The sequence below is a fragment of the Belonocnema kinseyi genome, chromosome 9 (genome assembly GCF_010883055.1).
Source record: "Belonocnema kinseyi isolate 2016_QV_RU_SX_M_011 chromosome 9, B_treatae_v1, whole genome shotgun sequence".
Taxonomy (NCBI): domain Eukaryota; kingdom Metazoa; phylum Arthropoda; class Insecta; order Hymenoptera; family Cynipidae; genus Belonocnema; species Belonocnema kinseyi.
In genome coordinates, this window is record NC_046665.1 from 58,135,705 (window position 1) to 58,154,881 (window position 19,177).

At 26.4% G+C, this 19,177-nt stretch overlaps 1 protein-coding gene across 7 annotated transcripts in view; it reads right to left on the minus strand.

Annotated features, from left to right (window-relative positions):
• LOC117179745 (centrosomin) overlaps window positions 1–19,177 on the minus strand; it is a 136,733-nt gene that overhangs the window by 15,581 nt on the left and 101,975 nt on the right. For 6 of the 7 annotated variants that reach the window (XM_033371811.1, XM_033371810.1, XM_033371809.1 and 3 more), the window contains 5 exons: window positions 17,797–18,141; window positions 9,942–10,049; window positions 7,069–7,767; window positions 3,466–4,020; window positions 3,214–3,216 (listed from right to left, as the gene is read on the minus strand). In XM_033371811.1, the coding sequence (XP_033227702.1) occupies window positions 3,214–3,216; window positions 3,466–4,020; window positions 7,069–7,767; window positions 9,942–10,049; window positions 17,797–18,141 (1,710 nt within the window). The remainder of the gene's footprint in view (window positions 1–3,213; window positions 3,217–3,465; window positions 4,021–7,068; window positions 7,768–9,941; window positions 10,050–17,796; window positions 18,142–19,177) is intronic. The other variant, XM_033371814.1, reaches the window with a different exon arrangement.

A 19,177-nucleotide genomic window follows, 5' to 3' on the forward strand; every position in this document is an offset into this window, starting at 1 on the left:
CCCTTTCAGTTTATTGAAAAATCAGATAAAGTGTCTCGCTTAAAACATTAATTTTTATTACATTTGCAGGGCTCGGATTCAATTTAGATAACAAAAAATGTCAGAAGCAGCATGAATAAGAAAAAAGTACGAAAATAGTGTCATAAATTGTTTAAACTGATAAAAGTATAATACAAATCACGCAGACCTCATATCGACTAGCATAAAACGATAAATAATATACAGTAACAACAATTTCTTTTTCTTCCCGGGGTATCTACTCAAATCCTGAAAAAAAAATCACTGATAATTCCAGGTTTTTTCGAGATACCTCAAGATTTTTTTAGATATAATTTTTCATAATACTTTGTAGTAGTACTAATAGTACTTTCATAGAATTTTCATTCAAGTATTTCAATTTTTTCAACCTCCTCGAAATATTTATATAATTTCGCAAGTTCATTATAAATGTTTTTTTTTAGTCCTTGTAAAATCTAATTGTGTAAAAAAAGCACGGTTGCACTTTCGAATAAAAAAGATACATTTTCTACTAAAACGAAACGGTTAAATTTTCAGTAAAAAATTCATGTTCGAACCAAAAAAAACAACTATATTTCAACAAAATAGTTGAATTTTAAATCAAAAATATGAGTTTATAACCATACATTTTTAACACACAAAAAAAAAGAAATTTAAAAAAAATTGTTCAATTTTTAATTTCAATTTTCAACCAGTGATGCATTTTCAACAGAAATTATAAATCTTCAACAGGAACAGCTGAATTTTAAACAAAATTTAAACAAAAAAGATTTATTTTCAACTAAAATGATGAATCATTAACTGAAATATATTGATTTTTAGCCAGAAAGATGAATTTTATACTCAAAAGGACGCATTTTCCACAAAATATTAAGATTTTCGAATAAAAAATTTTTCAACACAAATAGAGAAAATTTAAATTTTCAATTGAAAAAAGATTAATATTCAACAAACAAAAAGGCAACTAAATTTGAATAAAATAGTTTAATTTTGAACCAAATTGAGGAATTCTCAAACAAAATGATGCATCTTTAACAGGAATAGTTGAATTTTAAAACAAAAAGATGTATCTTTAACTAAAATTTAAAACTAATTAATTAAAAAATTAATTTTCAAACAAAAACAGATGAAATGTCAACTGAAATATTTCATTTTTTAGTGAAAAAATTAATTTAAAACAAACAAACAAAAAGAATTTTTAATTAAAATGATAAATCTTCAACCAAAGAAATGAATTTAAAAAAAGTTTAGCTTTTTAACAAGTAGATCAATTTTCAACTAAAACGGATAAATTTTCAACCAAAAGAAAAAAAAGAAATTTCAACAAAATAGTTCAATTTACAACCAAATTGATGAATTTTCAACAAAAAAGATAAATCTTTAAAAGGAAAAGCTGAATCTTAAAAGAAAAAGGTGAATTTTCAACTAAAATTTAAAAAAAAATTCTTTCAAAACTAATTAATTAAAAAATTAATTTTCAACAAAAAAAACAGATGTAATATCAACTGAAATATTTAATTTTTCAGTTAAACAATTAATTTAAAAAAAGTTTGGAATTAAAGTGCTAAATCTTCCACCAAAGAAATGAGTTTTAAAAAAAGTTTAGCTTTTCAACAAGTAGTTCAATTTTCAACTAAAACAGATACATTTTTAACTAAAAGAAAAAAAAAGAAATTTCAACAAAATGATTCAATTGTCAATTAAAGTGATGAATTTCAAACAAAAATGATAAATCTTTAAAAGGAACAGCTGAATTTTAAACTAAATTTAAACCAAATACGAGATTTTTAACGCGAAAGAATAAGGTGCTAAAAAAAAAAAAAATTTTCAACCAAATATTTGAATTTTCAAACAAAAAAGATAAATTTTCAAGAAAAAATAGAATAGTTAAATTTGCAACGAAAAAAAGATACAAAAAAAAATGTGATCAAAATAGTTAAATTTTTTAACCAAATTGAGGAATTTTCAACCAAAATGGTGAATCTTTAACAGGAATAGTTGAATTTAAAAACAAAAAGGTGAATTTTCAACTAAAATTTAAAAAAAAATTATTATTTTAAAACTAATTAATTAAAAAATTAATTTTTAACCAAACAGATGAAATTGCAACTGAATGTTTTAATTTCTCAGTTTAACAAATTAATTTTAAACAAACAAAAAGAATTCTTAGAATTCTACAATTCTGACAAGTAGATCAATTGTCAACTAAAACAGACAAATTTTCAACGAAAAGAAAAAAAAAAGGAATTTCAACAAAATAGTTCAATTTCCAACCAAAGTGATGCATTTTCAACAAAAATGATAAATCTTCTAAAGGAACAGCTGAATCTTAAACTAAATTTAAACAAAAAAAAAAAGATTTTTAACGAGAAAGAATTATGTGCTACCAAAAAAAACGACGAAATTTCAATAAAATAGTTGAATTTTCCAATAAAAAAGAGAAATTTTCAGTTACAAAAATAATAATATTCAACCAAAAAAAGCACTAAATTTTAACAAAATAGTTATATTTCGAAACGAATTGAGGAATTTTCAACCAAAATGATTCTCAACTAAAATTTAAAAAAATTAATTAGATGAAAATTACTCAATTGACGACATAATTTTCAACCATAGAGATGAAATTGAATCAGTTAATTTTTCAGTTAAGAAATGAACTTTAAACGCAAAAAAAAATAAAATTTCAATTTAAATTATGAATCTTCAACCAAACAAAAGAATTTGTAAGCAAACAGTTTAACTTTTAACCACGCAATTGAATCTTTAAAAAAATTCATTTTGAACAAAAAATATAATAATTGATATTTCAACCAAAAATATGTTAATTTGAAATAACAAACAGTACAATACGACAAGGAAAAATGAATCTTCAAATTAAAAAAGAGTTTGCAGCCAAGGGAAAAAAAATTTCAACCTACTTGTTTAATTTTCAAGCAAAAAGATAAACGTTTAACTAAAAAGATCAATGATCAGCAAAATGCATGAATTTTCAACCAAATAGTTATATTTTTAATTAAAAAAGAAATACATTTTTAACTAAAAATACAATATTTAAATTTTGAGTTCAAAACATTGATTTCGAAACAAACAAAATTTTCAACCAAATAATAATTGTTGGTAATAAATGTTGCAACATGTCTAACATAGTTCCAACGAAAAAATACTTAGCTTTAAAGTTTTATTTAAATCCTAAATAGTCTAGTTTGAAATTACTCAAATATAAAAATTTTTAAACAATAATAATAAATAATACTGTAACTTAAAAAAAAATTACTGCTCAAAATAGCAGAGAATAGTTTTTTATACAGAATAATTTTTAAACATGTAAAACGAACAATTGCGTTTTCAAATATCGCATATTTAAAGAGAAAAGTGAAAGTTTTCCGGGAGTAGGGAAACAGGGAAAATCTGAAGAAGAAAAAAAGGGAAAAGTAAAATAATACTCACACTGTCGAAAGAACTCTTGGCAACCAAATCACTCCTTAAAGCGTTAAGTTCAGTAAATAAGAGATTATTAGTTTCCTTCAACTCCTGAATGTGATGACCGGTATCAACGTCATTCAAATCACTCTGGTAGGTTTTATGGTATGGAATGTAATCCAAAGAATCTTCAGAGTCGCTGCAGGTTTTCGTATATTTGGAGAACCTCAATCGACTTGAAGACTTTTGCTGCGTCTCCCGTAATCCGATTCTGGCCAAGGAAACAGTCCTGTCGGGTTCTGAAAAGGTTTCCGAATCTGAGAGAGTGCAAGCTTGATTTTTTATGTAGTCCAGGATGTTCTCCGATCTACTCTTTTTCACGACTCCGTCCATTTTTAGCTTTTGCAGAGCACTTCTTTCGAATATTTCCTTCATCGACATTCCTTCCAATGCGAGAACGAAATCGTCGGATAGGATTTTGGAACTTAGGAGGACGTCCAAGACAATTTTCTTCTGCTCGTTGCTAATTGTATCGGAGTTGTCGGTGTTTTTCAAGGTGTCTTTCATAAATTTGACGAGCTCCTAAAAATTAAATCTTCTTTGTACCGAATTTAGTTTTAAAAAACCAAATGTTTTTAAATAACTAACTTTAGGAACTTTGCAAAATGTTTAATAAAATATCAATGTGATCATAAGAATAATATTTATTATACTATTATATACTGTAAGGCTTGAAATCTTTGATTGCATTTTTCGCACCAACTGTAGTTTCCAGAAAAAAGAATTCTAAACGACAAATTTTAGGAACTTTACTAAATGTTTAATAAAAAATAAATTAGGTCCTAAAAATTGAAATTGATTTTACTATTGTATACTCTCAAGCTTGAAATATTTTATTCTCTTCTTCGCACCAACTGTAGTTTTCAGAAAAAAGAATTTTAAACGACTTTGTCAATTTTACAAAGTAGTTAAGAAAATATATATGCGGTCTTTGCTTCTCTTCTTCCCGCCAACTTTAGTTTTCAATAAAATAATTTTAAACGACTTTGGCAGCTATACAAAATGTTTGATAACATCGAAATGAGGTCCTAAAAATAATGATTTATTATATTATCATATACTGTAAAGCTCAAAATCTTTTATTCTCTTCTTCGCACCAACCTTATCATTTAAAAAAAGAATTTGAAATTACCAATATTAGAAACGCTACAAAATAATATTAAAAATATAAATGAAGTCCTATAAATTTTAATTTATTCAGGAATTGATTAGACTAGCATACACCGCCATGCTTTCAGTCTTCGACTTGCTTCATCGTATCGACTTTAGTTTTAAAAAAATGATTTAAAATGACTAACTTTAGGAACTTTACAAAATGTTTAATAAAATATAAGCAGAATGACAAAAATAAAATTTATAATACCATTATCTATATAATGTCAAGCTTGAAATATTTGATTCTCTTTTTCGCTTCAACTGCAGTTTTTACAAAAAATATTTTAAATAAGAAACTTTAGGAACTTTACAGAATCTTTAATTAAATACAAATTTAATTAAAATTGATTATAATATTAAGGATGGCGATTCGGCAAAAGATTTCAAATCCCTGGTCATTTCACGGTATTTCCCGGTCGAGTTTATTAATGTTTCCGATCAACTAAACGTAACACATTCATTTATGCGGCTAATTGCAAAACTTTATATATTTTAATTCATAGTTAAATTTTTAGCTGGAAAAATTTATTTTTATTTTTATAAAACGGATTTTCAAACAAAATAGTTTAGTTTTTAACCTAGCTGATGAATTTTCGACTAAAATTATGAATCTTCAACTGGAATAGTTGAAATTTCAACAACAATAAATTAATTTTCACTAAAAAAGATAAATTGTTAATCAAAATTTAAATAATTATATCTTAAGTTAAAAAAATTGATGTTCAAAACATCAAAAGAATTTCCGTATAAAACTATGGAATATTCAATTGGAATATGTTAAATTTTTATTTTAAAAAAATTACTTTCCACAAAAAAACTAACTTATAAAAATTAATTTAAAAAAAAAATAGTTACGTTTTCAAACAAAGTGATCAATTTTCAACTAAAATTGGAAATCTGTTGCTGAAATAGTTGAATTTTAAAACAGAAAGATGAATTTTCAACTAAAATGATGAATCTTTAACTAGAATAATTGAATTTCTAACAAAAAAAATGAATTTCCAACCAAGGAGATTAATTTCTAACAAAAATGTGAACTTTCAACTAAAAAAGATAATTTTTTAATCAAAAATTGAATAACTCAATTTTTAGTCAAAAAATGAATGTTCAACGAAAGAGATGAAATTTTATATAATATTATGGAATATTCAACTAGAATAACATATACATTTTTAGTTTTAAAAAAATGCTGAACAAAAATTTCAACAAAAAAATTCAATTTTCGCCAATCTAATTCATTTTCAACAAGAGAAAAAAAGTTTTTAAACAAAAAGCTCATATTACAACCAAATAAATGAATTTTTTAAATTAAGATGATGAATCTTCAAATACCTAAAAAAAATGTTCAAAACGATGAATAGTTCACTGTGATACTTGAAGTTTTAACCGAAAATTTGAATTTTATAGCAAAAAGATGAATTTTCAACCATAAGGATTCATTTCCTACCAAACATGCGAATTTTTCGCAAAGTAAATAAATTTTCAAACTAGTTTAATTTCTAAATAAATAAAAAGTAAATAAGAATGCAATAATACATTATGATTTGATAACATTAATCTAAGATAATCAGAAAAATCTTGTTTCTAAATTGACCAAAATTATGAAAATAATGAAAACTTGAATTTTACTGTGATCAGAAGTAAATTCTCGGTTTTTCAAATTAAATTCCCCCGGTCAACTCGTAATCCTGCTATTTGTTTACTGTCAAGTTTAAAATTTCGTATTCTCTTCTTCGCACCAACTTTACAAAATGTGGAATAAACCAATGAGGTCCTAAAAATTAATATTTATTTTAGTCTTATCTACTGTAAAGCTGGAAAACTTTGATTCTCTACTTCGCACCAACTGTAGTTTTCACAGTAACAATTTGTTAACGACTTTAGGAACTTTACAAAATATTTAATAAAATATAAAAAATCTTTGATAAAATTTAAATTAGGCTCTAAAAATTCAAATTGATTTAGGTATTTATTAGGTATACTATTAGACTTGAAATTTTTTATTATATTCTTCGCACCAGCTTTAGTCTTCAAAAAAATAATTTCAAACTACTAACTTTAGGAGCTCCACAATATGTTTTTATAAAATATAAATGGGACCCTACAAATTTAAATTTATTAAAAAATTTATTGCAATATTACATACTCCCAAGCAAGAAATCATTGATAATATTCTTCGCATCAACTTTAGTTTTCAATCAAAGAATTTTAAACGACTTTAACATCTTTACAAATAGTTTAATAACATTGAAATCAGGTATTAAGTATTAAAATTTATTTATGAAATTATTAGTTATAATTATAAACCGTTAGGCTTGGAATATTTGATTCTGTTCTTGGCATCAACTTTAGTTTACGAAAAAAAAATTTTAATTAACAAGAACTTCAGAAAATTTTTAATATGTAAATGGTTACCTTAAGATGCATGCGAAGCACTTCACAATATTTCTTGACTCGTTCAGTCTCAGATCCCGATCCGTCTAATTCAGCTGCAATATTAGGTTTCGAAACCAATTTCAGCCACTTCAAATAATCAACTTCTTTTTCTAATTCATTCTTCTGAGCCATCAGCTTTTGAATATATTTCGTCATCGTTTTTACATCGATTGGTTCGCTGCCATTAACATAATTAAGTTGAATGACCTCATCAGTGAATTTAACGCTAATGCCAATATCGTTGAGTTCTTTGATTAAATCACTTAGCTGAGAACTTGCACTTTCCACCGAGATATCTGATTTATTCCGAGACTTTTCCAGCATTTGTGAAGTTGTCATGTGATTGTGAAGCTTCGCTATTTCCTTATTTTTGCTCCACAGCTCTGTGTTCACCAGTTTTTGCAAATTTTGTGTCTTCACTTGTAATTCTTTCTCCAACTGGTCAATCTTTTGATTCCTGTCGTGCAGCTCTGCACTTTTCAGGAATAATTCTCGGCGAAGTTTTTCTTTGTCGTCGCTGAAATCAGAATTGCAAAATTCGAGACTCGCTTGGTCGTACACTTCTTTCAGTTGATTCAATTCCAACATTTTATCGTGAAGTTCTTCTTTCATGGAGTTTTTCTCACATTCGAGAACCTCTATTGTTTGGTCCTTGGTTTGTAGCTTTTCTTGTAGTTCCTGGAGAAAATAGGATTTGTTATTTAATGAATTCAAAGAAATATTTTCTCTTCTTCTGGTATCCAGCTTTTCATAGTTTTGGGTAATTTAAAAAAATTCGTTGTTTCTCGAACCAACTTTTAAAACCAAATAATATATCAATTTGGAAACTTCAATAACCTGCGATTTTTTTTTTAAATACAAAAAATAAAAGCCTATCGGAAATGATATTTTTTAGATTCAAAACAATATTGTTTTTGAGCTTTGAACAATTTTAGGGATCACAGTGCAAAAGGAGCTCAAAAAGGGGGAATGGCTAATTTTTTACATAGGAAATGTTGTATTTTTAAATAATTTTTTAATCACATGACATTAAAGAATTTGCTAACAAACTAGATTTTTAAATCTCATAAATTAATTACCCAGAGTCTATTGGATGCTTATTAATTAAAAAAAAAAACATTATTCGTCAATAAGGAACCATTTTTTTTTAAAATAGAATTCTTTCAAAAAATTTTCGACGAAATTGAAATCTTAATTTATTAAATTTTCATGTTGAATTCAGAAATTGAAAAAAATCAACGTTTGAAAAATATCAATTTTCTAAAGTTGAAAATTCAAATGTACTTCAATTTTCAACAATAGAATTTACAACTGTTGAAAATTCAATGATGACTTTTCTTCAATTTTCAGAACTAAAATCCGATTTTTAATTCTATTAAAATGTAAACTTACAATTTTCTTGATTTTTCAACAATTGAACTTTTATCTGTCGAACATTAAATTACAATTTTTTTTTCAAATAAAAAAAAATAATAATTTTTAACTGTTGAAAATTCAATTATCAATTTTTTCGAGTTTAGCCAGTTGCAAACTCAATGCAATTTAATTTTTAACAATAGAATTTTGAAGTTTTAAAAATACAATTTTGTTAAATTTTCAATATATAATCATTTTATTTTCAATCCTGTTCAATTTTGGAAAGTTTAATTTTCTACTGCTGATAATTCAATTATCAATTTTCTGCAGTTGAAAATTCAAATGTTATTCAATTTCCAACAATAGAATTTACAACTGTTGAAAATTCAATTATGACTTTGCCATTTGATTATAATGCTGCATAAAAAATTAATAATCATCCAATAGAATTTCTCCACAGAATTTATAACATTAAAAAAATCTGAGTCTGATCCTCTTCTTGTATAGTTCGCTGGAAAACCATTGAGGGTGAAATATAAAAGTCCAAAAAAAAAAACATAAAAATTGTTGAATAAACCATTTTCATATGTTTAAAATCGTTCTCATAATGAAAAATATGTTCTCTTTCAAAAAATACTACCCATAATAATTAAATCGTAATACTTTTTCGTCCAAAGAATTATTTTAATTAAAAAGTTTTATTTAAATCATCAATTGTTTAAAAATAAAATTACCATTACCCGTCACTTCCCCTAATTTCCCCTCCACTACCACCCTTGTTTCGCCCTATTTTCACTACATTCTAAATTCTCCTACTTCTAATAAACAATTACCTCTTACTTGCCCACCCTTATTTCAAATCATTTACCCTCCTCTAATTTTCCCTCTCCTCATTTATTTCCCCTCCTAAAATGTTCTCTCACTTCCCTTCCTTGGGAAAAAGTACGAAGAGTTTCTATTTTCGGCTAAAAAACCCTAAAATGGGGAAACACATGGGAATAGGAGAAAGTCTGTGATCCCTGCAAGTTTCACTATTTGAATAATCAGGCTTCGAAATAAATTATCCGACCAGAGAAATTGAATGTCTTATTAAGTGGATATACAGTGCGAAAGGAAGCTTTGAGATTTCCGTATTATAAATATATAAAAAAACTCAATTTCCGCTCGTATTTCGAGGAAACGTGTCTGAAGAACACCTCGAGTCAACGTTCTCTCGTGCAGAAAGTTTACGTCAATCTATTTATAATCAACGCGATTTACGTTCAAAGTATCGTGAAACTGCACGAGCCACGAGATCTACTTCGTGTTCAAAGTTTTCCTTAGAATCGCAATTCAAGGATGAAGCGTGTTAAGACAATATTGCGTGATCCAATTCATTTTTGACTTCTAAAAAAACAAGCACTCAAAATTGGGAAATCACTTTTTTCTTTATTGTCCCTTGAACGGAAGAATTTTTATTTGAAATAAAAACACTTTAAATTTAAAAAATTAAATACCTCAGACTCGACTTGAATCTGCTTTTCCAGTCGAATTTTTTCAGCCTTGATAGTATCAATTTCGTCTCTTAGGTCGTTTATCTTGCTTTCCATTTCCTCAAATCGTTGCTGCACACACAAAACAAACATTTTTCCCCTTCAATAAAACACATTTTATTTTGGTTAAATGATTTTATTCAGAAAATAAATTCGATTACATGATTAATTTACACAAAACTGGTCATGCGTAAAAGCAACAAATAAAATAATCTGTGTTAGTAAAAAACAATTCTTGCGTGACGAATAAGAAAACTTTAAGCAACAAAGAGAATGCGGAATAATTATGATTTTTGCAGTTGTTTTTTCTGTTTAAATCTTGCAATTCTTATACACACATGCCCGAAAATGTCTCAGAACAACAAAATACCAGAATTAAATGACTTCTAATGTAATCTACAAATATTAAATTTCTAATGATTCCAGCTTAATATTTTTTAACCATTAAGTATTTCAATTTTCAATTGCACAATTTTTAATGAATTAAATTCAAATAATTGAAAATTGTTCAATTTTAAAAGATTTTCATATAAACAAGAAAAATCGAGTATTTTAATCTAAAATAACTCCAAAATTATTCTAAAATATTTCCAAATTTTTACATAGAAATTGTAAAAATGATAAAGTTTAATTCTCCATCTTAATTCTGAACTCTTTAAATTACAGATATAAAATGACTGATAATTGCATAATTTTCAATGATTTAAAGTTAAAACAATTCAATTTTTAAAGCCATTAGTAGATGATTGTTCATTTTCAAATGATTTTAACTTGAATAAAAAAAATCGAGTGTCTTAATCTAAAACAACTCATAATTTAAACAAAAATAATTCGGAATTTTAGAATTTCAATCGTTATTAATTAATAATCAGAAATTGTACGATTTATAAAGTTTGAATCTCAGTTTTAATACTGAACTTCCATTTTTTAATTTATTTGAACATGAAAGTTGCAAACTGAAAATTATACGCTTTTGAAAGATTTTAATTTAAAACAATTAAATTTTTTATGTTTTTTTTAAGCTTTAGTTGATAAGCACTCAATCTCAAATGATTTTAATTTGAATAGAAAAATCGAGTGTGATAATCTAAAATAACTCAAACTTTTAGAATTTCTATAGTTATTAATTAGAAATTCCACAAATAATGAAGTTTAAATCTCAATTTTAATTCTGAATTCATTCAATTTCACATTTCAAATTCTTTTAAATGAAACGCTGCAAACTGAAAATTGCACAATTTTAAAGAATTTAAATTTAAAACAATTCAATTTTTATTGTTTTCAATTTTTAAAGCTTTTAATTGAAAACTATTCAATCTCGAATGATTTTAATCTGATTAAAAAGAGCGAGTGTTTTGATTTAAAGTAACTCCAAACTCCATCTAAAATAACTCAAGATTTTAGAATTTAAACAGTTATAAAGTACAAACTGTACAATTTATCAAATTTTAATCTAAATTTGAATACCAATTTCATTCAATTCAAAATTTAAAATTATTTGAAGTCGAAAGTTGCAAAACGTAAATTGCAAAATTTCGAACAATATAAAATTAGAACTCGGTTTTTTATGGTTATTTTCATTTTTTAAAGCTTTTATTTGAAAATTATTCGTTATTTTAATCTGAACAGCAAAAAATGAGTTATTTAATATAACTGAAACTTGAAAATAAAATAATTTAAAATTGTACATGTCAATCGTTATAAATTAGAAATTTTGACAATTATAGAATTTTAATCTCAGTTTTAATTCTGAACACTTTCTATTCCATTTTTTAAATTATTTGACCTTGAACGTTGCAAATTAAAATGCATTCAGTGTCAATCCCTATTATTCTTAAATTTTTTATATTATTACATTAATCTGCATTTATAGTTAAAATAATTTAATTTACGAGCGTTTTGAATAAAAAATATTTACTACGTTAGGTAAAAAAACTCGAAACGTAATAGTGCGAAAAAGTTATCTTTTAAGAAGACAAATGGGGGTGCAAAAAAAGAGTTTAAAGTCTAAATATTTGACCAATTTTTTACGAGTTATAAAATTATGAAGAATTTTTTGCAGTTTCAGTTTTTTTTATTGAAAAGTAATATCAAATTTGAAATTTGAAAAAAATGTTGAAGTTAGTATTGATGGATTCACGCACCTGTGAGACCATCAAATTTTGTTGTATAAAAACTAGTAAAAGGCATATTTCTTGGATTCCACTTGATATTTAAGGTAGTGCATTTTTTATTTTATTCAAAAATATTGGCAATTGAACATATCCAAAAAATACTTTTCTGGGCATTTTTAAATAATTCTGACCTTAAAAAATTGTTCTTTAACTTCTAATTTTATATCATTTTTCACTAACAAAAACTGTACTCACAAAAAATTCGCCATAATTTTTTGAACCATAGAAAATTGGTCAAAAATTAAAAATTTTAAAGTCATGCACAACCTGAAGATATTGCCCGACTTCAAAATTTTGTTGTCCCTTATTTGTCACTTCAAGTGAAAGAAAATCGAAGTTTTCGACCCACCGTAAAACTCACAGTACCGGAGGAAAGGTGGCGTGCCTATTTTTTTTACCTATTCCTAAAATCTCTTAGTTTTTATAATATTAACATAAAACGATTTTCTTCACAATCGCGCGAAAGGTAATAATAATTCTTTGTTTATTAAGTCCAAGTTGAAGTAAATCAAATATAGAAATATTGTAAAAAATTCAAATTTCGGTGTTTTCGAAAATTGCAATAGCTTCTGAAAAAATTAACATTTTACAGAGTTCTTTGGCTTATTTTAAATCTGATTCTCCAAAGTATTTCGCTAAATTGTTAAGATATATTCCGAATTTATCCCCTATAATCTACCTTAGGTTTAAATTTAGTGCAAAATTTCAAATAATGATTGTGCTCATCACATAAACTAAAAAAATAAAATTTTTATAAAGATTACCAAACTCATTGAAATATGATAATTGAGGATTTTGAAATGTTAAATATTTACACATTTTTTAAAATTTTCAATTTTTTGCACAAAGTTTGACCCTATTGCAGAATCTAGCGAAATAAAATATAAAATTATCTTAAAAATTTTGAAAAATACTGTGGAGACTTTCACAGTGCCCAAAAGAAATTAAAATTTTTATTTTTTTAAACGCAACGGCAAAATTTAATTGATTTTTTTTTTGAAAAAATCCCCTTTTTTCTAGATTATATTATATAAATATATATTTAAATTTTTCAAAAAATATTTTTGTAACCAAACACTTGGATTTAAAACAAAATAGTTGAACTTTAAAGCAAAAGAGACGATCTTTCAACAAAATAGTTGAACTTTTAATCAAATACTAGCTTTTTCCAGCAAATAGTTACAGTTTCAAACACGAAATGTTGTTTTTTCAACAGAAGGATAAGTTTAAAAAATTGTAACAGCTGATATTTTAATTTTTTAAAAATTCTTTTTCCATAAAAAATATTAAACTTCAACCAAAAATAGTTGCAATTTTTTTTAATAATTGAATTATTAGGTAAATTAATTTTTAACGAATTTTAAGCAAAATAGTAGAACTTTTAATCAAATAGTTGCTTTTTCAAACCAGTAGTTAAATTTCTAATCCAAAAACATGAGATTTACAAAAAAATGTAATTCGTGGTTCATGTTTTAATTTAAAAAAAAAATGAATTTTCGCGAAAATAGTTAAATTTTCAACAAATTAGTAAATAGTTGAATTTTCAATCATAAATCGAAAAGTTACATTTTCAATTAAAAATGTATTTTGAAATAAAACAAAAAACTAGTTTTCGAAAAAATACGTCTTTTTAATAAAATAATTTAATTTTGTTTACCAAATACTTCAACTTTCTATCTAAAAAGATGAAATTCAGCTAAATAGTTGATTTTTTAGCTTTAAAAGATCAGTTTTTAATCAAAACAATTCAACATTCAAGTAAAGAGATGAATTTTCAACTTAAACAATGAATCTTTAAAATTATGAATATTCAACAAATTACTTTTTGAGAATGTCGTTTACACTTCAACCAAGAAGTTGAATTTTCAACCAAAAAATATGAATTCTCAACAGAAAGTTGATTTTCTACCAAAAAATATTCTTCAGGAGCAAGCAACTGCAAAAAATAGAAATAAAGGGAAATTTAATTATTAACAAGAATATTATGTCAGGGTAGCCGCAAAACTTCATATTCAAAATTCCCTAATTCTTTTGTGACGAATTTTTCATTTGCTCTGAAATTTTTTAAATAGGCTCAGTTATGAACGGAAAAAATACTTTAATTCAAAAAAAAATTTCAACTCTATTTAAAGTGCCTGTTATAAAAATAACCTGACTTTTACAAGATTTTTTTCAAAATTCCTGACCTACCGCCATCCTGAAATAGCTCAAAAAACAGGCGTGTAGACAATTTCCGCCGGTAATGTAAATTTGTATTATTATAGCTGAAAATTGTTGAATTTGTACCAGTAAAATTTGGAATATTTTATAAACGTTCTGAGTTTAAAATTAAAAAATTTTAAAGCTTTCAACCCAAGATGCTCAAATAATGAATTCTGAATACGAAATTATTAATTGTAAGGTTTAGAATTAATATAAAATAATTCAGTTTTTTCAACAGATACGTGAAAAGTCAAAAGCAAAGGGACATCAAAAAATGACCATTTTCAAAATTAATTTTCTAACAGGCATCTTATTGAATGAAAACTTTTCAAGTTTTTTCTCATAACTCTCCTGTAACTAAAACTGAAATTTTTTCCAAACTGGACAGAAAACGATTAATTATTTGTAATTGTTAACAAAGCCGCCTTTATTTGCTAAATACATAAAAGCATAAAAACCAAGGACCACGTTTACATAAATTTGAAATAAACATTAGAAAAATTTATTAGAAAAAATACACAAGTCCTTTCACACTATTCGGTACCTACCTCCATTCGAATGGACGCACATAAGCAGGAGAACATTGTTTAGCTTTTTTTTAAATCGAACAATAAAGAAATAGTTAAAAAAAAATATATTCAACGTCCGGAAAAGTCAGTGTCGCTTTCGAGATGCACGTTTAAACTCGAGTACATATTAAAACGTTACAATATGCAAGAATAATGACGCGCGATTTCCTATTCTCGAAATCAAAGTCCGAGATCAAATCGTTACTTGTTCATCGCATAATTATAAAATTAAGTTTTTTTCGGTTGGTAACCGTCGTTATTATTTTTGTCGTTCGTCGGAGAACCACGCAGTGTTCGCTTACTGTTCGAAATGAATTTTCGTGCCCTGACCGACGACTGCAAGGCGTCGTAACGTCGATCTTCTAGCTATTATTAGACGAAGACGCCTTTTCGCGTCCTTATGTCCCGGAATTTGTGCACCATTAACAAGTTTTTTTTAAATTTATAATTCGCACGTTTATCCACATTTGTGAAAAATTAGGAAAAATCATGTCGGTAGGAGTCAATAGAGTTTGGGATTCGCAAATTGAAAGCATCATCTCGAGGAAAAAGAAGCAGAAGTCAGTCTGCTTAGTTTATTAATTTGAAATTAAAGTAGAATAGGTAATGCAGAGATCACAGTGTAAAAGATGCTCAAAAAAGGGACTATAGGGTAATTTTGTCACGAAAAGGGAGAAAATATGGAAAGATTAAATAGTATTTTTTACGGGTAGAAAAGAAACAATATTTTTTATAAGAAATGGTATATTTTTAAATTAATAAAGTTAAATGATAAAGACTTCTGCGATTAAAGAATTTTTTACAAATTGGATCTACTTGTAGATGATTTTTTTTTTAATTTTGTAAATTAAATTCTAACGTTGAATTTAACATTTGAAAATTTAAAGAAATTCAACTATTGAAAACTCAACATGTTCAATTTTATTCAATTTTCAACAGCTAAACATGCACGTTTCTTCAATTTTCAACATCAGGAATTTTTAACTGTTGAAAATTCAATTACGGATTATTTTCAAATTTTGAAGTAACGAAACTTCATTTTTCTCAAATTTTTCTGATTAAAAATTCCATTTTCAATTGCCCTCAAATTTCAACAATTGCATTTTCATCTGTTGAAAGTTCAATTACGAATTTTCTTCAATTGTGAACTATTTAAAATTCAATCATAGATTTTCTTCAATTTTCATCTATTGAAAATTCAATTATCAATCTTTATCTATTCTCTTTCTCCAATGTTTAATAGTTAAAAAGTCAATGATCAATTTTCTTTAACTTTCAACAGTTAAAATTCAATTTCTTTCAATTTTCAACAGTTACATTTCCCACTGTTGAAACTTGAAGACAACTGAAAAGTAAATTTTCATTTTTTTTTAATTTTCAACAGTTAAAAATTCTTTTTTCAGTTAAATTTTGATCAACTTTCAAAAAATAAATTGTAAGCTTCAATTTTAAATTGTTACAAATTCAATGATCAATTACTTTCAAATTTTAGGAGATAAAAATTAAATTTTCTCAAATTTTCCACAGTTTAGTATTCAATTTCCAATTGCCTTCAAACTTCTACAATTTAATTTTCATCTGTTGACATTTCAATTATTTATTATTATTCAATTTTTAGTTGATAATTCAATCATCAATTTTCTTCAACTTTCAACCATTCAAAATTTAATTAGAATTTTTTTTCAATTTTCATCTGTTGATAATTAAATGATAAATTTCCATCAATTAATTATCAATTAACTTCCAACAAATACATTTTTTATTTCATTTTTCAACTGTTTGAAAATTAGAGAAAATTGATAACTGAGTATTTAACCGTTGAAAATTGTACTGTTACAAATAAAAGAAAATCGATAAAAGTTGATTTTTTGGAAAACGAATCTCCATTGGCAAATAATATTTTCCAAATTACAGTCATCCAATGGATTCATTACAACTATGATAATTTCCATAAGTCGTTGAAAATTCGTTTAACGTAATATATAAGAAAAGTCGGACACAAAAATAAAATTTGTTAGGTACACAATTTCTATATATTTAAAATCATTCATATAATCAAGAATATTTTCTCTTTTAAAAATACCATCATAATTCATTTAATCTTGAATAGTTTAATTTGAAGTCGGTCAAGTAAACCTTTTTTATTTTTTATTTATTTGCATTTTCTTGAAATTCACTAAATAGGCTCTGTTACAAGTTACATATTTACGTTTGCTAAATAAATATTTAATATATAGCTGGCCTCTTTAGTAAATCTGAAGCAAATACAAGTTAACAAATTTTATGATTTGACTCGAGATTCTTACATCTCAAATTTTCTTTTTAAATCTTACCAACAAAAAATGTATAAATGGTTAATCACCCGATTCTAAATTAAACTATTTAGGATTTTAATAAAACTCTAAAGCCAAAATAATTTCTCAGACGAAAAAATACCACAAATTAATTATTTTTCAAAAAAGAGGAATGACTATGATTTCCGATATTGTATAAAGCCGTGCAGCAAAGCTCAGCGAAAAATAAAATATAATTTCTAATTTCTCTTTGGTCTTTTCGAAGCGATATCCAAAGCAGAAAGTCATGCATAATGACGGTGAGAGAGCAGAGAAGTAGTAGAAGTGAAATTCAGTCGCTCTGAAAACAAGAGAGAAAAGCGACTTGTACCTTTCCGTTACTTTTTTCTACTTTTCTAAGTTACCGAATTCACTTGCTCTCGCATGCACTTCTTAATAATAACAACAACAAAAAACAACAAATATCACTTCGATGTCTCAACAAAAGCATTTATATAATTGCAAAACATTCATTGAGGTGTGAAAAATTGTTGGCAAAGCGGTGATTTTATCGAAATCTCTGAGAATGCGGAATATTCACCTGATTGCTGTTGTCTCTTTCGGGGTTGTCTGTCATTTCGTTACTCAGACTCCTTCGCAGGGAGGAATTATTCTTGAATTTCGATTTTTCGGATCCGCGAAGCCTTGCAATTTCCAATTCGAGATCGGCGATCCTCTTGTCTTTCTTCAAGTGTTTGTCCTCCAGTTGCTGCTGTCGCTCCATGAATCCCTGGATCATTTTCAGTGCCTTCTCGTGATCGGATTCAAGCTTCTTTAGTTTCTGGTCCGTTGCCTCGGCGGATTGTTGAATGTTACAGAGTTTTAGGATCAACTGTTTTTTCGCTGCCTCTTGTCTTTGCAGTTCTCGATCCCTTTCTTCCACCTCCTGATATTAACGGAGACAAAAAAATGCTCAAGTTTTTTTTTCAATGGAAGACTAATAAATAAGATTTAAATGTTATTATAGGGTGACGGTTTCAATCAAAGAAATTTTTTTTCTAGGTTCGCAAACATTTTTCACGCTCACTGAAATTTAAAAAATCGCACTCGAACGCCAACATTTTTTCTAATGTGAAGAATTCCTGAAAATAAAATCAAGAATCTAACGACCAAATTTAGACCAAACCCATAAAATGTTCCTAATGGCAACCTAAAAAAGAAAAAAAAACTTCTTCCTCCTAAAAAGGAAAAGAAAAAGAGGAAAGAAAAATGAGAAGGCAACCACCAACCAAATACCCTTCCTTCTCTTTTTATTTCTTTCGTCTTCCTTTTTTCTTATAATTATCGAATCACAAATTAAAAAACATTTGTAAAAAAAATATTCACCAACGTTTCGGTACCCATACGATATCCTTATCAAGACAATATATATATATTTATATTAACTAACGAATTTTTTTTTTAAATAAATAAAAATTTTAGTCGGCAGGCACAGCAACACTGCCACGATGCTCTCTCCCTGACGGCTGAGAATAAACTCCCAAGAATGAAGTGAAAGTTCCAAAAAAATTTATTTAAAACAAATATATAAAAAATTTATTTTTATTTATTTTTTAACTTATTTTTTGTATATATATATATTTCTTCCACAGAAATGTGAAGGATCAGCCAATGTCTTGTGAGCTAACGTTTGCTTTCCTTAAATCGCCCGGATTGAAGTCTGGTACAGAGGATTTCATTTTTGCATGCCAAGACGGTGTCATTTCCACCTTAACATACCGTCGCCACATTTTGAGCCAAGACATTCCTGATGATGGCTGCAGAGCGTGCCATGCACACCCCGAGCATTTAGCTCACATACTATCTAGTTGTCCAACTCTCGCGGGAACGACCTACATTCAAAGGCACAATGCGGCACTAAGAGTACTTTATTACGATCTCTGTCACTCCTACGGCATTCACCTTAATATCGCTCCTCTAAA